Raw genomic sequence first — 21308 nt, forward strand, 5'->3', positions numbered from 1 at the left:
GACTTCCTAACAATTAAACATCTCCAGGAGTGGAATGAACTGGTTGGGTTCCTCCTCCTTCAAACAAAGACTAGATGACTATTTGTTAGGTATACTTGAGCCGAGGACTTTTTCCTAGCATAGGCTGAATTAGATGGCCACTGAGGTCCTTGCCAAATCTGAAATTCTGTTATTTGTGCCCATTCTTCACTGGCATTCCCCTCCATGGTTCTATAGCCATTTATCTACTCAAAGTAGCTCATCACTCTCCTTGCAGTTCCTGGTAGCTCCCAGCAGATGGTGGCATTGTTACACCCACTGATTCTTGCCCTGGCTCCTATGAGCAGAACTCTCCAAAGCTCCCAGTTGCATGGCTTCCCACTAATCTCTCCAAGTAGGAGATGGACAGGTGAAGCCAAACACAATTCTGGATAGTTTCCCCACAGTATCCAAGTTAGAGAGATGAGCAAGGTGGAGCTATACAAGTTGGAGAGGTTGTTAGAAGGGTAGAACCAAACATTCTGCTAAACGTTGAAAGTGAGGGCTGGGGCAGAGGTGGGGAAAGGCAGTAAAACGTAGTGTTGTGATGGAATGAAATCTTCCATTCATAAAGAAAAGAAGGCAGCCTTGAGATAGAAGAATCAAAGTGAGAAGGAAACAAGACCCACCTGTTTCATGATTTTACCTAATCCTAAACACTAGAAAATAATTATTCGTTGACTGGCTAATATTTTCATTCCATCACACCACTCCTGCCATAGTGTCCCAAAAGTCTTACCGCAGTTTCAAGCTTTAATAGAATTTTAGGCTACTAAAACTCAAAACTGAATTAATACCTTTGGAACATTCTGTATTGATTCTTTTTTTTTCCTCCTTGGTCTTTGTTGGATGATTTTTAAAAATGCATTTACTATTTTTTCCCCACAATTACATGTAAAACAATTTTAAAACACTTGTTTGTTTTTTTAATTTTAAGTTCCAAGTTCTCTCCCTCCCTTTCTTTCTTCCCCCCTCATTGAAAAGGCAGGTAATTTGATACATGTTATATGTGTGCAGTCAAGAAAAACATTTCCATATTAGTCATGTTGTAAAAGAAAACACAGGACCCCCCCCCAAAAAAAAAAGAAAAAAGAAAGAAAGTAAAAAAGTATATGTCAGTCTGCATTCAGACAACATCATTTTTCCTCTGGGGATGGGTAGCATTTTTCATCATGAGGCATTCAAAATTGTCATTCAGAGTTACTCATCTGTGTACAAAGTTCTCCTGGTTCTGCTCACTTCTCTTTGCTTCAGTTCATGTCAGTCTTTCCAGGTTTTTCTGAAATCAGCCCCTCATTATTTCTTATACCACAACAGTATTCCATCACAATCATGTACCATAACTTGTTCAGTCATTCCCCAGTTGATGGACATCCCCTCAACTTCCGATTCTTTGCCACCACTAAAAGAGCTGCTATAAATATTTGTGTACATATAGGCCCTTTTCCTTTTTGTTTTTTTTTTTATCTCTTTGGGATACAGACCTAGTAGTGCTATTTCTGGGTCAAAGGATGTGCACAGTTTTATAGCCCTTGGGGCATAGTTGCAAATTGCTCTATGTCATGGTTCAATCTGGTCATAATTCTGCCTTAATTCTGCATTAATGTCACAATTTTCCCATATCCCCTCCAATACTTGTCATTTGCCTTTTCTGTCATATTAGCCAATGTGATAGGTGCAGGGTGGCACCTTAAAGTTGTTTTAATCTGCATTTCTCTAATCAATAGTGATTTAGAGCATTTTTTCATATGACTATATGAACTTTCATTTTTTTTCATCTGAAAACTGCCTGTTAATATCCTTTAACCATTTTACAATTGGGAAATAGCTCTTATTTTTATAAATTTGACTCAGTTCACTATATATTTGAGAATATATCAAACAAACTATACATCAAAGAAACTTTTTTCCATAGTTATGATTATTAACTATATTTCTCTCCATCCTATTTTCCCATTTATCCTACTCTCTCCTTTTACCCTGTTCATCCTCAAAAGTGTTTTGCTTCTGACTACCAACTCTCCCAATACATCTTCCTATCAGTAATGCCCCCCCCCATCTTATCCCCTTCCCCTTCTACTCTCCTGTAGGGTAAGATAGATTTCCATACCCAACTGGGTGTGTATGTTATTCCTTCTTTGAGTCAGTTCTGATGAGAGTAAGGTTTAAGTGCTTCCCCCATGCCTCTACCATCTTTCCCTTCACTATAAAAGTTCTTTTTCACCTCTTTCATGTAAGATAATTTACCCCATTCTACCTTTCCCTTTCCCCTTCTCTCTTTCTCACCCCTTCATTTTATTTTATTTTTTGATAATCATCCCATCATATCCAACTCATACCCGTGCCTTCTGTCTATGTCTACTCCTTTTAACAGCCCTAAAAATAAGAAAGTTCTTAGGAGTTACAAGTATCATCTTCCCACGTAAGAATGTAAACAGTTTATCCTCATTGAATCCCTTATGATTTCTTTTTTTTTTTTTGACATTTTAATAATCTCTTTATTATGTGCTCAGAGCATAGTCCTATGGTACACAAAAATCAATGTGTCCCAATAACATTTTCAGCAACTCTATACAGTCTCCAGTTACATCAGCAAGATGGATACAGTTGGAATTCCACAGAAGGTAAAGAAAAAGGGAAACATTTACACACCAAAAAACCAATAACAGAAGGGGAAGATCTACAGGCAAAATGATAAATTAATCAGCAAATGCTAGGAGATTTAACTGGAATTTTCAGAAAGACAAAACAAAAACTAACCAGATAGCTACAGGGTTACAGCTGATGTCTCAGCTTAAGTAAATAGGGGTAATAAAGCTGAGCCAGAAATTCTTCTGTCACTGACCAGCTAAGTACCTAAGCTAAAGTCTGATGTCTCTGCTAAATTCTGCAGGCTCTAGCTTGTGAGGTGACTAGCTGTCTTAAAAAAAATTCAGAACTACTAAAATTCTCTTACCACAATCCTCACAATAATAGGAAGAGTCAAGAAGGCTGCATGACTTACCCATGATCACATAGCTTGTCAGTCTCAGAGACAAAATTCAACACATCTTTCCTGATTTCATGGCAAATGCTCTTACCGCTCTGCCATGTTTTTGTTTGTTTGCTTTTGGTTTTAATTTGATTTTTTGTTGTTTAAATTTTTTTTTTACCCCTTATGATTTCTTATTTCCTGTTTACCTTCTTTTGCTTCTCTTGCTTCCTGTATTTGAAAGTCAGTTTCTGTTCAATTCTGGTCTTTTTATTAGGCATGCTCAAAAGCCTCTTCATTGAAATGTCCATTTTTTCCCTAAGGCTTATACTCAGTTTTGCTGGGTGAGTGATTCTTGAATGTAATCTTAGCTCCTTTGACCTCTGAGATATCATATTCAAAGCCTTCCAGTCCTTTAATGTAGAAGTTCCTAAATCTTGTATAATCCTATGGCTCTATGATATTTCAATTGTTTCTTTCTGACTGTCTGCAATATTTTCTCCTTGACCTGAGACCCCTGAAATTTGATTATAATATTCCTGGGAGTTTTCATTTTGGGATCTTTTTCAGGAGATGATCAGTGTGGATTTTTCAATTTCTGTGTTGATTCTTTTTTCATGATTTTCTTGTATCACTGTCATTTTTCCCCCAATTTTTCCTATACTTCTTTTATTTGACTATTAAAATCCTTTTTTAGCTATGCCAAGAATTCTTTTAGGGCCTGAGACCAACTCACATTATTCTTTGAGGCTTTTGGATGTTTTTACTTTGTTGTCTTCTTCTGAGTTTGTGTTTTAAGCTTCCCCATCACCATAGTAACTTTCTATGGTCAGGATCCTTTTTTGTTGTTTGATCATTTTTCTAGCCTATTTCTTGATTTTTAACTTTATATTAAAGTTGGACTCAGTGTGGAGAGGGCACTGTCTCAAGCATCATGTTTTTGTGCAGCTATTTTCAGAGCTAATTCTGGGTGTCTATAAGCTTCTAGATCTTCCAGGATGGTATGATACAAGAAGAGGTGTGTTTATTACCTTCCTGGCCAATGCTCTGATCTGTGAGTGATCACAAGCAGTCATTTCTACCCTGGAACTGTGACCAGCATTCCCACTCTCCCCTGCAGTGACAAGCTCTGGTATTCTAGTACTCTTCCTCACCCCAGGACTATGACCCACATCTGAGTATGGGCAGTGCAAAAAGAGTTCTGCCCCCAGTGCCAACAAAGGAACTCCTGTAATCTCCTTCTGACCAGTTGCCTAACCCTTTACCATCTGTGGCCTGAGAGCTCTGGAAGCCACTCCCCACCCTCCAACCATCAGTTACGCCCAAGGCCTTCTGCTGGTTTGCTGCATGGCCTGCACAGGACTTCACTTGACTTTCACACCAGTGCAACAGACCTTTCCTTCTGACTATCCTTTTGTGGGTTCTGCTGGTCTGGAAGTTGCTTTGAGGTATTTATATAAAGTTGCTTGGAGGGAAATTTGGAAGAGTTCAGGTGAGTCCCTATCTTTTCTCTGCAATCTTGATTCCGCCCCTCTTCAGACCCTAGAAAATAGGATTCAAAAGGGATAGGAACTTCCTCCTAACTCAGATAATGTCCAGCTCGAGGAGGCATCTTGAAGCCCAACGATGGCTGAATGACTAATGGCATTCAAACACCTGTTTACCCTTACTTCTCTACTGTTACCATTAAATGATTCAACCTTGTGGTGAATGTGCTGAATTTCCCCAGATATAGAGAGTATCAGGATACTCTCTATATCTGATACAAACTGATACAAACTCTAAAGAAGGATATGCAAAGAACAGGAACCCCATTTAGTTTTTGCTGTTGTTTTAAATTTATATATTCCCTTTTCCTTTGTAAAGAAAGATGAGAAAACACATTTTTGTGCTACAAAATGTATAAAGACCAGGGTATAAAGAGAAGGGAGAAATAGATATCAGACCAGGGTCCTCAGTCACAGTAGCAGTAGCAAGGGAATATGTCAGCAAGAATCCAATACAACAGATCTCTTAAACTAGGTGCCAAGAGAGGTGTAGAGGCCCTGAGGTTCCAGTAATTACAGTAATTCTCATTTATATACTGGTGTCCCACAAGTCTAAGGCTATAAAGATAAATATGAAGTAGTCCTTGCCTGCTCTTAAGGACCTTCCATAACTACTATGGCCAAAATGTGTGCTCATGGGGAGACATATAAGGATGAACTTCATTCCTCTAAATGAACTCCATTGGAGCATAAGGTTTCATCTATGGACAACTGCTGGCTACCACTGACATTTTCTGAATAAGGTATGTCTGTATCTGAACAGTAGCGGACAGGTAGCTTTTTTAACTCACATATGAAATGAAGTGAGGAAGAAAGGTTTTTTCCCCAAGGTAAAACTGGGCAAATCTTCAAAGAAAGAAAGGAGAATAAGAAAATGGTGAAAAGACCACATATATGTTATAAAGAGCCTGCCTTGAGATGGAATATGACATGAATGGGGAAAGAAAGAGGAAAAGAGACATGGGAGGCAGGGTTGGCAGAGTGTGCCTTTGAAGAGGAAGAAAGGAAGCCATTGGGTTATACGGTTCTCAACCTTGGCCATTAGAGGGCATTGTTGGCCCAGGATAACTTCAGATCATCCTTCATTAAGTAGTTAAGGTCATTCAGTCAGTCAACAAGCAATTTATTAAACACCTACATGTGCTAAGTGCTGGGAATACAAGGAAAGGCAAAAACACAGTCCCTGCCTCAAAGAGGAGACAATATTTAAGCAAAATTGTATATACTAGATGTATACAGTGTAAATGGAAGGTAATTTCAGAGGGAAGTCACCAGCAGTAGAGAGGACTGGTAGTCTCACTAATAGTGGGGGACAGAAGGTGTGAAAAACATTTTGCTAGACTCTGGAAGAGATAGAAAGTTTAGACAAGACCCTTTTCCTGCCTTCATGGAGCTTCCATTCTAGAAGCCATATGGGGTACAACCTAATACACATCACATGATACATGAATTAGAGATTTGGGAAACATCATAATGTTATGTGATGTCTAAGGGTGACAGTCATTACAGAGAGGCTTATGGAAGGATCTACAAAGAAAGGGGTGTTTGAGCCGAGCATTCAAAGATGAACTGAAACCAAAAGAGAAGTTCAATTCTAAAAACATATGTGTCAATCATCCCAGTGAGGAAGAAGAGGCTGAAAGTGGTGGAAATGCAGCAGCAACTCATCCACCAACTTAGATCTCCAACAGGCATGTCATAGAAGCAAAGAGTAGTAATGACGAATGGGGTCAAGAGCTCAGGAGGAGCTGAGACTGGAAAGGAATAAGGACAACAAAATGTGGTTCCAGGTCAAATTGTTGGATTCAATCCAACAGTTAGCACTTATTAAGCTCCTATTATATGCCAGGCACATTACTAGGTGCTGGCGCCACAAAGATAAAATGCCCCCTGTCCTCAAAGAGCTTACGCTCTCCTGGAGGAAAAACACATGTACACGGCTTAGTAAAAACTGTGTTTGTTGTGTATGTCCTTCATTCTCCAAGAGCACCATGACATCAGAGAAATGAGGACATGACTTGCAGTGGGCTTGAATTTAAGGGAGGAAGGGTTCTACAAGGTCACCAGCCTCACTTTCTTCTCCAGAGCCATCTGGGTCTAGTGGCCAGATATTCATCAGGACTCCTGGAGATGACCCAGGATGCAGGGGAAGACCCTTGCCCTTGTAGGCTAAGGCCTGTTCAGGTTCTCACTTTGAGTGAGGTAACGCCTATTCAGCAAAGATTAACTTTAAGAAGTTAATCAAGGGGTACCCCCTTTAATTAAAAAAAAAAAAACATCAAACTGGTAGGGGAAGACCAACTCAGGGTTCCTGGCCAAAAGGAAACAAGTTACTATTTAGTACTTACATTTAAGTAAATATAAAATACATATAAAGTAAAATCAAGATAACAGGGAGTCAGGAATGGAGGGAGGGGAATATCACCTGGGAGGATCCCAAGAGGTCTTACAGAAGGTGGTGCTTTGGCTGCTTGATCCTTGAGGGTAGAGGTGGAAGTGAAAAGCGGGAGTGAAGGATCGCTGTTGGTTTTGGAGGTTTTTTTTAAACTGAATAAGCTTTTAAAAAAGAAATGGGTTTGATAATAACAGTAGCTAGCATCTATAATGTGCTTTAAGATTTGGAAAGAGCTTTACAAATATAACAATCCCAGAAAGAAGGCGTTATTATTATCCCTATTTTATAGATGAGGAAACTGAGGCAAAGACCAAGGTTAAGTGACTTACCCAGGGTCACATAGCAACTAAACATCTGTGGCAGGATGTGAACTCAGGTGTTCCTGAGCTGAAGTCCAGCTCTGTCTCCACTGTACCATCTAGCTCAGATCTGGGCCTTCTTTTCTCTCTACATTTCTCACTTGGTAACCCCATCAGCTTCCATGCATTCAAATATCATCTTTCATGCAAATGATTTCACACACTCTAACTGGAGCATATGATAAATAATTGTGAATGGAAAGGCTCAGGAGCCCAGGGATTCAACAGGAAAACAGATGGCAGGTGAAAGTGCTTCAGCAGGTGAGATGGAGGAACTGGAAGGCCTAGATGTTCATGCTGCATCCTTCCATAGATAGGTGATGAGGCTTTTGTGAACAACAGCTGGTAAGCTGGCATGGAAGGATCACAGAACGTGTGACACCTAGCATGGGGGCTGACAAAAAGCAGGCACTGGCTGGTTGAATGATTGATGATCAATATTAAGTTTATAATTAATTATTTCTAAAAATACAGATATAGGAATTGCATAGGCAAAAACTGGGAGAACATTCAAGGCGAAAGAAATGGAGTGAGCAAAGGTTTAGAGTCAGAAATTATTGTGAGAACTCCAAAGAGAACAGAGGGGGGGAAAGGTCATGAAAAGGTAGGTTGGAGGCAGATCAGGGAAGGCCTTGAATTTCAAGCTGAGAAGTTTGTAATTTTTCCTATAGGAAAAAAAAAGGAGTTTATTACTAGTGAGGGTTCTAGTAGGAGTGGATAGGGAGAAGGGGTGAACATTGGGAAATAACATCAATGGATTTTTTAAATATCAATAACATTTTTATAAAAGAAAAGGGGAGTTAATGAAGGCATATTAGCAGGACCCAACGAGCTCAGAACTATGTACCAGCAAGAGTAATCAGTGTCCAGGGAATTGCAGATCGGAGGCAGAAGCAAACAGGAAGCTACTGTAATGTGGAAGTTAAGTGTGGTGAGGGTCAGAGGCAATGATGAAAGGGACATCAGGAAGGGAAAATCGAGAGGGTTTGTGAATCAGGCCTGAGAGTCTATTCATTCTGCTTTTATGTTTTCAGGAAGGATGACCTGGACGTCTCCCTTTGCTCCTCCAGTGGCTCAGTTGTCCTCTCCTAATTGGAATCTTCTCCCCATCATAGCTTACTTCTCTTCTATTCATACCACATACATTTCTTCCTTCATTGGTTCCCTCCTTCTTTCACGTCCTTCCTAATGCCCCCGCTTCCTTTGTTAAGCCCTATTAACCTAAACAAGAAGGGGCTATTGCCCCCTCCCTCCCTCTTTTACAATCCTATTGTGCTCCTGTAGATTGCCAATATGGACTTTTCCCTGGTGACTGCATCCACTCATCTTTAGTATTCGTGGACTCTGAGAAGGCAGGGTCCTTTATTTAAGTCTGGCTACACCTCCCACCAACCTCCTACCCATAGGCAATGAAGGGACTTCAGGATCCATTTCATACAACCCTTCCTTTTACAAAAGAAGAATCTGAAGCCTAAAGAAGTTTAAGTTCATCTGACTGACCCTAGCTAACTGCTCCCTCCTGGTTTTCCTTTACCTGTTTGACCATTCTTTTCTTTTAAGACACATTTATTCAGCATCGTGATGGAAGTATTACATTTAGTAATCAACAGCATGAGTGCAAAAAAAAATCTACATTAAAACCCTTTGTTGGAATGCTTTACACTTTCCACAGAACAGAAAACAAAAATAACCTGTTATAGCATTAGTCACAAATACAGTCCTGATGTTTTTTGCCCATACACAAAAAGTATTGTCTAAAACACATCTTCTTCTAGCAGCTGGCACCACTGTGCTTGGCTGAGTTCACGAATCTGTTGTAACCCTGTTACTTCTCTGGTTCTCCTCTCCTGCTAAGCTTTGTTTCCTAACAGTAATTAAAATCTTCTGCCACTGCTGTAACCATAGTCACCTTGGTTATGTGGTTTGGCAAAATATTGGCCCCCACCATAAGGGCCTGAGCTCCTGCCTCCAAAGTTTCCTCCCTTCATGGGACCAAAGTTTGAAGACTAATTGTTGTAGTTGCCAAAATCATTGAAGCTTCCACCACCTCCAAAGTTGCTTCCATCATTTCCAAATTCATTGTAGCCATTTCTATTTCCACCGTATCCTCAACCACCACAACCACTGAAATTCCCACCACGGCCAAAGTTATCTTTTCCAACAAAGCCACCTCCATGGTTGCCACCAAAGTTTCCAGAACCACTTTGACCTCTTTGACTAGATGAAGCGCTGGCCATTTCTTGCTTAGACAAAGCTTCCCTTACTTCACAGTTGTGGCCATTCACAATACAGTATTTTTGAATGACAATCTTATTCACAGAATCATAGTCATCAAAGGTAACAAAAGCAAAGCCTCTCTTTTTGCCATTGCCTCAGTCAGTCATGATTTCAATCACTTCAATTTTTCCATATTGTTCAAAATAGTCTCTTAAGTGATGCTCCTCAGTGTCTTCTTTAATGCCACCCACAAAGATCTTTTTCACAGTTAAGTGGGCACCTGGCCTTTGAGAGTCCTCTCTGGAAACAGCTCTCTTTGATTCAACAACTCTGCCATCCACTTTGTGAGGTCTTGCATTCAACTCTTCCACTGTGGCATAAGTAACAAAACCAAAGCCCCTGGAACATTTGGTATTTGGATCCCTCATCACCATGCAGTCTGTAAGTGTGCCCCATTGCTCAAAATGGCTCCTTAGGCTCTTGTTCAAGTGTCTCAAAGCTCAGGCCTCGAATAAAGGGCTTCCGAAGTTGCTTGGGCTCCTTGGGAGATTCTGGCTTCAACATGGCTAGAGCAGTAGCAGACGCTTCAGCGATTCTTCTCCAACAGTGTTGAGGACAGAAAGGGTGACCATTCTTCTTCTATTCCTTTGGTTGGTTCACCTTCTATGTCCTGATCCCTGACACCAAAATATGAGAATCCCCCCAAAGCTATCTTGAACCCTCTTCTTTTCTCTCTACTGTCTCTTCCTTGGTGATCATCATCAGCGTCATCTCTTGGCAAATAAATATCTCCCAGATCTACACATCCAGTCCTAATCTCTCTCCTGAGCTCCAGTCCCCCCATAACCAATTTCCATCTGAATATCCTCTAGGAACAGAAGGATTTACAAGTGAATCCTACTAAACATTTAAGGAGCAATGGATTCCAATGGCACATAAACTGAAAAAATAAGTAAAGAAGGAGTCCTACCAAATTCCTTTTTGACACAAATATGATCTTGATCCCTAAGCCAGAAAGAGTCAAAACAGAGAAAGAAAACTATAGACAAATTTTCCTAATGAATAGTAACGCAAAAATTATAAATAAAATACAAGCAAGGAGATTACAGCAATCTATCACAAAGATCATACACTATGACAAGGCTGAACTTATATCAGAAATGCAAGATTGGTTCAATAATAGGAAAACTATAAGCATAATTGGCCATATTAATAACAAAACAAAAATTATATGATTATTACAACAGATGCTGAAAAAACTTTTGACAAAATGCACCTATTCCTGTTAAAAACACTAAAAAGTATAAGAATAAATGGAACTTTTACTTAAAATGATAAGCAGTGACTATCTAAAACCACTTGGATATTCCAGTAGCATCTCAAATGGTCCAAAACAGAACTCAGTATCTTTCCCCCTAAGAATTCCCTTCCTCTCAGTCATATTGATCAATATTGTTTTAGACTATTTAAAAAACTGGACAGTAGAAGGTTAGAATATTGCTGTGGTATAGGAAACAATGAGTTACTGGACTTAGAAAAATAGGGAAAGACTTGGACATATGAAGGAAGACATCCATCCTCAGAGAAATAGACAACAAACAAGGACAGTATGGTGTTACATAGATGCATATGAATGTATATGCCTATATATATGATTATAGATATCTAAGTATATGTATGTGTATATAAGTATATATGTGTGAATATGTGTCTATATGTATGTGTATATATATATATATATGTGTGTGTGTATATAGGTGTTTCTGTGTATACACACACACACATACACAAATATATCCAAGCTTAATTGTAGCCTTCGGGGAGGAGGGGGAGGAAGGAAGAAAAAAAAGAACAAAGTAAAAAGTGCACAGTGGAGAATAAAAGAAAACTTATAAGGAAGCAAAGATGGACAGCTCATAATACAATGTGTAGTTTTTACTATATGGGCTTTCTTAAAATGGAAATTTATTGCTATATAATTTATATAGAACTATATAAACTATAGTTCTATAGTTTATAGAACATCTCTTATGTTCTGCCATGCCCATGGCAATGCTTTTTTTTTTCTTTTCTTATTTTGTATTTCAATTTTAGTATTTGTTTATAAAATGTTTCTTTTTTTTCTTATTGTGTATTTAAGTTTAAAACAAATTAAGAAAAAAAAAAGAATGCCCTTTCTCCTAACTTCCATATTTCTATTAAGGAAACCAATCACCCAGATTCTCAACCTCCGAATCATTCCTGACTCTTCCCACTTCTTTAGCTTCCCATAATCAAGCTATTGCCAAAATCTTACTGACTACAGTTCCACATGTCTCAATCTGTTTCCATCCTTCCATTTATACAGGAACCACCCTAGTTTAGGTCCTTGTGACCTTTTGCCTTTACCATTATACTATCTTTCTAACTGGTTTCCCTTCCTTTAAATTCTCCCCTCCGGTGAATCCTCCACATGAGGGAGGAAATAATCTTTTAAAGATCTGACCTTCTTTTAAGGGTCTGAAGGCAAGGAAGGCCTCCAGTCTCCTTGTGGTAAAGTTTGGAGAGAATTCAGATGAGGGTCACGTAGGAGGAATATCTGAGTTATTTGGCTAAGGTCTGACCATCATCACTCTTCTGCTCAGAAACCTTCAGTGGCTTTGGGTTCCCTGTAGGATAAAACACTTCTCAGTCTTAGCTAAAGGGGCCTCCATAATATGACTTCAACCTGGCCAGAACACCCCACTCAGCTTTAGTTTTCATTATTTAGCTTTGAATCTGGCCTCAGACACTTCCCAGAGAGCTGTATGTCCCTGGGTAAGACCCTTAACTGCCCTCCGATTCCATTTCCTCAGCTGTTGAACGGGTCTAACGGCAGCACCTACCTCCCAAGGTTGCTGTGAGAATCAAATGAGATCATCTTTTTGTAAAGCCCTTAGCACAGGGCCTGGCACATAGTAGGCACTTACTAATGTTTGCTCCCTTTCCCTTCTCCTTCAAGCCCACAAAACTCCAGCTAAACCGGACTGGTCGCTGTTCCCTGACCTCAGCATTCCAGAGCACCCATTCACTTCCTCTTACCTCTGACTCAGAATTCTTGTCTTCCTTCAAGGCACCACCTCCTCCATGGAGCTTTCTCTGATCTCCTCAGCAGTTAGTGATCAAATTATCTCATGTGTATTTGTGTGCCTGTTGTTGATAACAATAGAATTTAAGCCCCTTGAGGACCTGGATTGTTCCCTTTTTTCCTCTGTATCTCTAATACCTTGACTGTAGACAGACAAATGTTTATTGAGTGAATAATACACAATGTTTATTGAACTGAATAATATACAATAACACATCAGTGCCTAGGAGGAGAGACACTGTCTCTGACAGGGGGGAAATCAGGGAAAGTTGGTGACATCTGAGTTGGGCTTCAAAGACAAGGTCAGAATTCCACAGGTGAACAGGTGGAGAGAGGACATTTCAGGCATTGTGGGCAAAGGCTCACAAGGCCTTTTCCCTCAGAGGCAGGAAATTGTGGGGATGTATTTGGGAAACAGAGTAGTAGAGTTTGGTAGGAGCACAAGGGGCACTGAGGGAGTAATTCGAAAAGAGGGCCTTGAATGCCAGAGTTTTCTATGTGGGAAACTGAGTCCCAGAGTGGAGAGGTGGCTTGGCCAAAGTCTTCATCCTAATGATAACTGGAATTCTGCTTGCCTTAGAACAACCCCGTGAGATAGGTATTTATTATTATTAATAATAAAGATATTATTAGCCCCATTTAACAGATAAGGAAACAGACTCAAAAAGCTTAAGTGATTTAACAAGGGCCAAACAACTAGTAAGAGGCGGAGATAGCATTTGAAACCAGGTCTCCTGGCTTCGTCTGGGGCTCTTTCCGCTCTTCCATGTTGCCTTACTTTTTCTTTTACTTTCTTTCTTTTTTGTTTTTCCTACCCATGTCCAATCTCCCTAGTGGGATGGTGAACTTGCCAAGAACAGAGACCAACACCCCCAGAGTGCTAATACTGGATCCTGCACGTAGTTGGTGCTCAATAAATGCTGGAAAATGATGATGAAAATAACTTCAATGTGGGGTCTGTGAATGTTGGGGGGGCAGCAGGAATGAAATACCTAGGGTCCTATTGACCAGTCAGAGTATGTTCTCCACTGTTCTGGCCTGTTGTCACTCCCTGAACTTAAGGGATGGCACATATCCTCTTCTGGCCTTCATGGTTTTCCTTTTGTACCAAAATAACTCGACAATCACATAACACCCGGCCTACTATTTAGAGTTCAATAAATGATTTTCCTCCTCAAGGCACCTCAAGGGACAAGGGATCTGAAATATGTTATAAACAATAGGTACACAGTATTGTCTCAGTGTTCCTCTTCCTCCAGCTTAGGAGACTAAGGTAAGGGATTTCACAGAATCTCAGAATGTTAAACCTTTAAAAAACATTAAAGACAATCAGGTTCAATCTTTTTATTTTACAGAGCTGAACACTGAGGCCTGGAGAAGGGATGTCATTGGCCCCTATGACACTGAGTTAGCAGTAGTGACATGTGAGGTCTCCCGGATCCTGGTCTGGAGTTCCTTTACATTGTATCATTATGACTCCTTCAGTTGGAAGTCTCTCTACTTAGTCCCCTAGGCTGAGTCTTTTTTGATTAAGATTTTTTTCCATGGGGCAGCTAGGTGGTGCAGTGAATAGAGCACTGGCGCTGGAGTCAGGAGGACCTGAGTTCAAATCCGTCCTCAGACACTTAACTTACTAGCCCTGTGACCTTGGGCAAGTCACTTAACCTCCAACTGCCTCCAAAAAAAAATTTGTGTTTTTCCTGATGCTAAAAAACAACTTTCTGATCCTGGCATTCAAGGCACTTCACAAGACTGCCAGCCTATGCTTCTAGGCTCATTTCACATTAGTCGTCCTTACATGCATATTGTAAAGAAGATGCCCAGATCAACCATCCCTTCATTCCTCTCTAGGCTTCACTCCTGACTCTCTGGACTTTCTCAGAGATGCCCCAGCACTCTCTCTACCTCCCCCACCCCCCATTTCTTTCTTTCTGTTTGGATTTGTATTTCTAGCACTTAGTATCACGCCTGGCACATGTACAGGATTAATAAATGCTTGCTGGGTTGACTTGACTCACATATTCTATACTCTAGCCAACTGGACACCTAGTTGTTACCCGACCCCTCTTCCTGTCTCTACTCATTTGTACAAAGTCTCTTCCCCACCTCTGATGGCTTAAATCCTTCTCTTCCTCCAAGGCCAGTTCAGGTGCCACCCACCCTTCTTGATTCCCTCCAGAAAGAAATCATTCCTCACTCCTTGAATCTTTCAGGCAATGTGGCTTCTCCTAAGTACTTAATTATTCTGTAACCTGTATCAAAGATAGAGCACTGGGCTTAGACTCAGGAAAACTCATCTTCAAGAGTTCAAATCTGGCCTCAGACACTTATTAGCTGTGTGACCCTGGGCAAGTCACTTAACCCTGTTTGCCTCGTTTTCCTCATCTATAAAATGAGCTGGAGAAGGAAAAAGCAAGCTATAGCAGTATCTTTGCCAAGATAACCTCAAAATTGGGTCACAAAGAGTCAGACGCAACTGAAATGACCTAACAACAACAAACCTGTGTCACAGAATTTATTGAGGTACATGCATTGTATCCCTTCTATGTGAAGACAAAGATCACACATCTTATTTGTGTAGTGACCCACATACACAACACAGTATAGAGTAGGCAATGCTTAAATGTTTTTGCCAAATTGAATTCCTCTTGAAGAATCTTCTTTCTACTTTAATTCCCTTTCAGCACCCAGACCATTTGTCATCTCTAGCTACCTGTTCTCCAAGGGAGGCAAGTCTTTCGTGTAAGGGTCCCTTCAGACACTGCCCTCAACTCCAACCTTCTCCCCTCCCCTAACACTCCCATTTCCCTGAACTAGCCTTCTCAGGCCTAGCTTAGCTCCCCTACCTCCTCGTGTAGTACCATCTTGATCTTAACTTGTACGAGCCTTCCTTCATCTCTGATGGAAAGATGTCTGAGTCGGCATTTAGAAGACCTAGGGTCTGACCCGAGCTGGCTATGGAAGCTTAGGCAAATCCCTCTCCTTCTTCAGGCGGCAGTTAATTCATCTATGAAATGAAAGGGATGGACATGATGGTCTCTAAAATCCCTTCTCATCTTCTAAGCCCTAGAACAGAACTGGAGTTAACCATTTGTCTTTTGTCCATCATACAGTAATATTGACAAGTAGCCACATTTACAAGTTATGAAAGTAAAATTGCTTTTGTCTACAGAAGGGGAGATTATATATGCTTGGAAAGAGGCCTGTTCACCATAGGTAAGGGGACTGGGGGCTGGGAAGGAACAGCAGGTGGGAGACTGAGTGAAAGGGAGGGAAAGAGAATTATCCACTGCCTGCATTTCACACACCTGATGCTCTTGCTCTGATGACTTTACAAATACACCAGCATCCACTGACAAATTCTCCCACCTCTGCCAGACATTCAAGTTATAAGTGGCATCTCAAAGGATAATTTGAGCTAAGGATCCATTTGGCTGCACCTGAGTGAGTGGGTGACTAGCCTGACTCCCAGAGTCCAAAAGAAAGATGTCTTGATGTTCTTAAAAATGTTCAGCAGTCAATCCTTAAGGGTCCTTTCCAGATCCTACCTGTCTTCTTTGAGGGATGGCCTGGGATCCAAAGGTGTGTTCCAGAGTCCTGTGTCCATGAGCCCCCAGTGTCACATAACCCCTGGAGGTCCAGCTTCCTATAGGCCTTCAATATGGAGGAAGTTCTCTGTGCAAAGCTTAGTGGGATTGGGGCATGCCCAATGATGCACTGTTCAGGGACCTCCATTCACTCTGTTCTCTCTTCTCCAAAAAGCAGAGATCTGCTCCAGGGTTACCCGTGGCTGTAGGCCCCAGTCAGGCTCAGGGCTCCCAGGCCTTCGGATGCCATAAAATGGTGGGGGTAAGCGTTCTGGTGCTGGCTGTGGCTCAAACCAACCTACCAAACCAGTTGTCTGAGGTTTTTCTTCCCAAGGATTTGTTATGCAGAATGTGCTGGCAGGGGACTCGGGAGCCTGGAGTGGAGCTGAGGGACAGACAGGAGAATCTGGAATGGGAGGTGCTGTTGCCCGGACCTCCAAAGTGCCCCCAAGAATATGGGGCTCAGTAACCTGGGAGTGCAGAAGTGGGGCTGTTGCACCATACCAGTCTTCAGATCGTTCATGGGGTGTCCCCACAGGCTCAATCCACAGTTCCCCACCCGGGCGCCAGACCAGGCTAGGCCCTCGAACACCAGGATCTGATCTGAGAGAACGGCGGAAAAGGCGTTCAGCCAGCACAGCTGTAGCCAGTAGGAAGATAGCAGCCACTAAGGCCAGGGCCAGCATGATGGGTATGCAGGGTCCACACAGGAGGGGGGGCCACTGGGAGGGTTGGGGCATGACTGGGTCCTCCACTTGCCCAGGAGGCTGTTCCAGGGTTGCCGACATCTGGGAGAGGGATAGAGAAATGGAAAGACAGGGACAGAAAAAGAGAGAGGAGGGAAGGAAAAGAAAAATGAGAAAGCAAGCCAAGTAGATGCATGCACAAAGACAAAAGAGAGGAGGGGGCAAAGAGGAGAGGGAAAGATGGAAAAGGTAGGGGAAGAAGAAAGAGACAAAGGAGGAAAGAAAGAGAAAGGAGAGAAAGACAGAGACAGAATGAGAGACAGAGGCAGAGAGAAGGAAAACACTTGAGCATTTTGGATTCCACTTCCAATTCCAGAAGTCAGGTGTCCCTAGCACTGGCATTCAAAGAGCAGCTGGGTTCCTCTTCTCACCCAGGAAGCCTCACCCCCTCCACCTTGCTTAAGAGGAAATGGTGGGGGAGGAAAGACAGAAATATCCTTCCACTCCTGGGGGGGCTCAGTCTGTCTCTTCCCATTGCTTACAGTGGTTTCTGCTCCTTTTTGCTACTGCTTTTCTTGCTTTTTCTGGATGCCTTGCAGGGGGAGGGGGTCTTTTTCCAAATCTATCTCTCCTTTTGTTTTTAGCCTATCTCATTATCTCTCCCTAAATTTATCTGCTTCCTAGTCAGTCTCTGCTTAAGTCTGTCTTTCTGATACAGAGATTAGCTCTCCAACTCTGATTTCCAATCCCTTATCTGTTTTTGTTTCTCCATGTGTGTCATGATCTTGCCCAGATGGCCTACCTGGCTGTTTCTCCATCTCTTTTTCTCTCTGTCCCAGGTTTTCTCTCCTTCTCTGTCCCTTAGTCTCTCTTTCTTCCTGTCTCTGTATCTCTTGAGGTCTTGGTCAGTTTCTGTGTGTGTGTGTGTCATTTGAGTCCCTCAAACTATGTCTCCGTTTCTATTTCTATCCCTTCGGGCCTTTCTTTCTGTTTCCCCAGGCCTGTTTCTCTCTGATTTGTCCTCTTTCCAGGTTTCTCTCTGTCTCTGAATCTCCTTTCTGTCTCCAGGCCCCCCAGCCCAGAATCCTCACCTTGCTTTCTTCAGATAGTCCACGGCCTCTGGTGTCATCCGCTCTGAAGGATGATCACTTCAATGAATGCTGGGAAGGCACTGAGTGGGGTGGGGTCCCCGGAAGGGCATAAACAGGGCTCATTTGGGACAGGCAGTTAGGCAACTGTGACCCAACTCCCCCTGCCACCCTCTTCCTCCCAGGTGTTTCTATGGAAACTGGGTGGATGTGGTCACCCGTGGTAAAGAGACATTTCCTGGGGTGAGGTGGTACCGGAAGAGGGAGTAGTTCTCCTCTGCTCCCCAGTATGAAAGGTTTTGTTTTTTTGTTTTTTTGCCTCTGAAGTTCTTTCCTTTGTTCTCAGTTTCCAGCTTCTAGAACCTTCTACCTTCATTCTGGATGCTGGGTCTGGATATTTACTGAGAGTTCAGGAAGGATAGCAATCAAACCAGTCCTGAACCTTTGGAAATCCAAGGGCATCATGAGGAATTTGGCTCACCTACTTAATGGAGGTTGCCCTGCTATATATGGCCCTGCCCACTTAGACCCTGTCCTTTCCATTCCCCTTGCTCCTCCCACTCTCACAAATTCTTCTCTGTGCTTGACCCCTATCTTCATGTTCCCACCTCTCCCTCTTGCTTCCCTGAGCCCTAGAGCAAGGCCCAGAGCTTTGGTTATTGAATGTTCAGGTTTCTGGGAGACGCAACCGAGAATGTCAGGATTCAGCTTAGATTAAAGTCATAAGATCACAGATTTAGAATGTAAACGGACCTTTAATAAAGTGCCAGTGGCAGACAGTTGGCACAGAGCAGCATCTCACACCAGACACCAACGTAGGGTCAAAATGGGTATATGATTTAGGCATAAAGACTGATACCATAAGCAAATTAGGAGAGCAAAGAATAGTTTACCATTTACCTATGGAGAAGGGAAGAATTTGTGACTAAACAAGAGACAGAAAACACTATGAAATGCAAAATGGATAATTTTGATTACATTAAATTAAAAAGGATTTGCACAAACAAAACCAACGCAAACAAGATTAGAAGGAAAGCAGAAAACTAGGGAAATTTTTACAGCTAGTTTCTGATAAAAGCTTCATTTTTCAAATATATAGAAAACTGAGTCAAATTTATAAGAATACAAATCATTCCTCAATTGATAAATGGTCAGAGGATAAGAACAGGCAGTTTTCATACAAGGTTAAAGCTGTCTAGAGTCATATGAAGAAATGCTCTAAATCACTATTGATTAGAGAAATGCAAATTAAAACAACTAGATTGGCTAATATGACAGAAAAGGAAAATGACAAATGTTGGTGATGTAAGAAAATCGGAAAACTAGTGCATTGTTGATAGAACTGTGAACTGATCCAACCATTCTGGAGAGCAATTGGAGCTATGCCCAAAGGGCTATAAAACTGTTCATATACCTTGATCCAGCAATATCTCTACTAGGACAGTATCCCAGAGAAATTATAAAAAAGGAATTATAGCAGCTCTTTTAGTAGTGGCAAAGAACTGGAAACTGAGGGAATGCCCAACAACTGGGGAATTGCTGAACAAGCTATGATATATGAATATAATTGAATACTATTGTGCTATATGAAATGATGAACAGGTAGATTAAAAAAAAAAACCTGGAAAGATTTACATGAACTGATTCTGAGTAAAGTAAGCAGAACCAGGAGAACACTGTATACAGTAACAGTAACAATGTGTGCTGATCAACTATGCTTGACTTAGCTCTTCTCAGCAATGCTATGATCCAAGACAATTCCAAAAGACTCTTGACAAAAAAATGCTATCCATGTCTAGAGAAAGAACTATGGAATCTGAATGCAGATTGAAGTATATTATTTTCACTTGTTCTTTGTGGCTTTTTCCTTTTGTTCTGTTTCTTCTCTCACAACATGACTAATTTGGAAATGTTTCCATGATTGCATACATATCACCCATGTCAGACTGCTTACGGTCTTGGGGAGGAGGGAGGAAAGAGAGAGAGGGAGAAAAATTTGGAACTCAAAATCTTATAAAAATGAATGTTAAAAACTATGTTTACATGTAATTGGAAAAAATAAAATACTATTTACCAAAAAATAATGATAATGATATTAAAGCTCTGCCTCAACAGACTGAACAATTTTGGAAAAAAAAACGCACAAGAGGTTAAAGATAGTCAATAAACATTTATTAAACTCCTACATTGTGCCAGGCACTGAACTTAGCACTGGGGATACCAAAAAAAAAAAAAAAGGCATGACAGTCCCCACTTTGAAGGAATTCACAGTCAAATGGATGAGATAACATGCAGAAAACTTTGGACAAACAAGCTATATACAGAATAAACAGAAGAAAGGCACTAGAATTAAGGGAAACCACGAAATGTTTTCTAAAGGTGGAATTTTAGCTGGGACTTGAAGGAAGACAGGAGGTAAAGATAAGGAGGAAGAGTAGTTCAGGCATTGGGGACAGTTAGAGAAAAAGGTCCCACATATGCTAAAGTGTTCGTGGCATTACTTTTTTGTGGTAGTAAAGAACTAGAAACAAAATGGACTCCCATTGATTGGGAATATAATGTCAAGGAAACTTCCCAAGGTTCAGAATACCAGCATAGGTGCTCTCCATTTTACTCAGTGACAAACCAAGAACAGAGAAGATCAAAACATGACATCATTCAAAATACAGCATTTACTAAGTGTGATTAAATAATCTCCAAGTACTACCCCACCCCAGGACCTTCCAATCATTCAATCAATTACAAAGTCCCTGCTCTAAATACTACTCCACCCCTAGGCTGTACCTTCATTTAGTCCACCACAAAGCCCCTCTTCTCAAATGGAGATTAGTTTCCAATCTAAGTAAAGTACATTCATTTGTTCAACCATAGAACACAAAAAGGTCAAAAGTTCCCCACCCCTGGATCACAATTGAATCTACCCCAGAGTTACATCAAGTTTAAGCACAGCACTTAATACCCAAATGGAGGTCTTTTCTTCATCTTGACACAAGGCAAGTTCTCAGCAATCTTAGTTCCTGGGGAGACAAGGCTTAGCAAGGCCACAAGATACATTGCCAGTACCTTCATTAATTCATCCTCTGTCTGTAGAACAGTCCTAGAACCCCTGAAAACATTAGCAAAACCCTCTCCCAGGATTTCTGTAAACATACAACAAGAAAATCCTTGTTCAGGGCTTCTGAACCAACAGAAAGGTTCCCAGACCCCTGCAACAACAGCACTGTCCTTCACCAGTGGACAGTATTCACTCTCTGTCTGCAGGACAGTCTCAGTAGCTCTGAACCAACAGAAAGGTTCCCAGACCCCTGCAACAACAGCACTGTCCTTCACCAGT

General features: G+C 41.3%; 1 protein-coding gene and 1 pseudogene across 1 annotated transcript; both read right to left on the reverse strand.

Moving 5' to 3' along the window:
• Positions 1 to 9158: 9158 nt before the first annotated feature.
• On the reverse strand, positions 9159 to 10071 carry LOC138143858 (heterogeneous nuclear ribonucleoprotein A1-like; annotated as a pseudogene).
• Positions 10072 to 15113: 5042 nt separating this feature from the next.
• On the reverse strand, positions 15114 to 18141 carry CUNH16orf54 (chromosome unknown C16orf54 homolog). Its single transcript, XM_069063309.1, has 2 exons — positions 17978 to 18141; positions 15114 to 16988 (listed from the first exon to the last, which is right to left on the reverse strand). The coding sequence occupies exon 2, from the start codon at positions 16986 to 16988 to the stop codon at positions 16335 to 16337; it is 654 nt and encodes a 217-aa protein (XP_068919410.1). The 5' UTR covers positions 17978 to 18141; the 3' UTR covers positions 15114 to 16334.
• Positions 18142 to 21308: the final 3167 nt, after the last annotated feature.

The sequence above is a fragment of the Petaurus breviceps genome, unplaced genomic scaffold, assembly GCF_028583685.1.
Source record: "Petaurus breviceps papuanus isolate PSGF00001 unplaced genomic scaffold, PetGlider_PUasm1.0 138, whole genome shotgun sequence".
Classification (NCBI taxonomy): domain Eukaryota; kingdom Metazoa; phylum Chordata; class Mammalia; order Diprotodontia; family Petauridae; genus Petaurus; species Petaurus breviceps.

What these genes read in the sequence shown, in the direction of transcription:
- CUNH16orf54 (XM_069063309.1), bottom strand. Translation starts at nt 16,988, where the DNA reads ATGTCGGCAACCCTGGAACAGCCTCCTGGGCAAGTGGAGGACCCAGTC.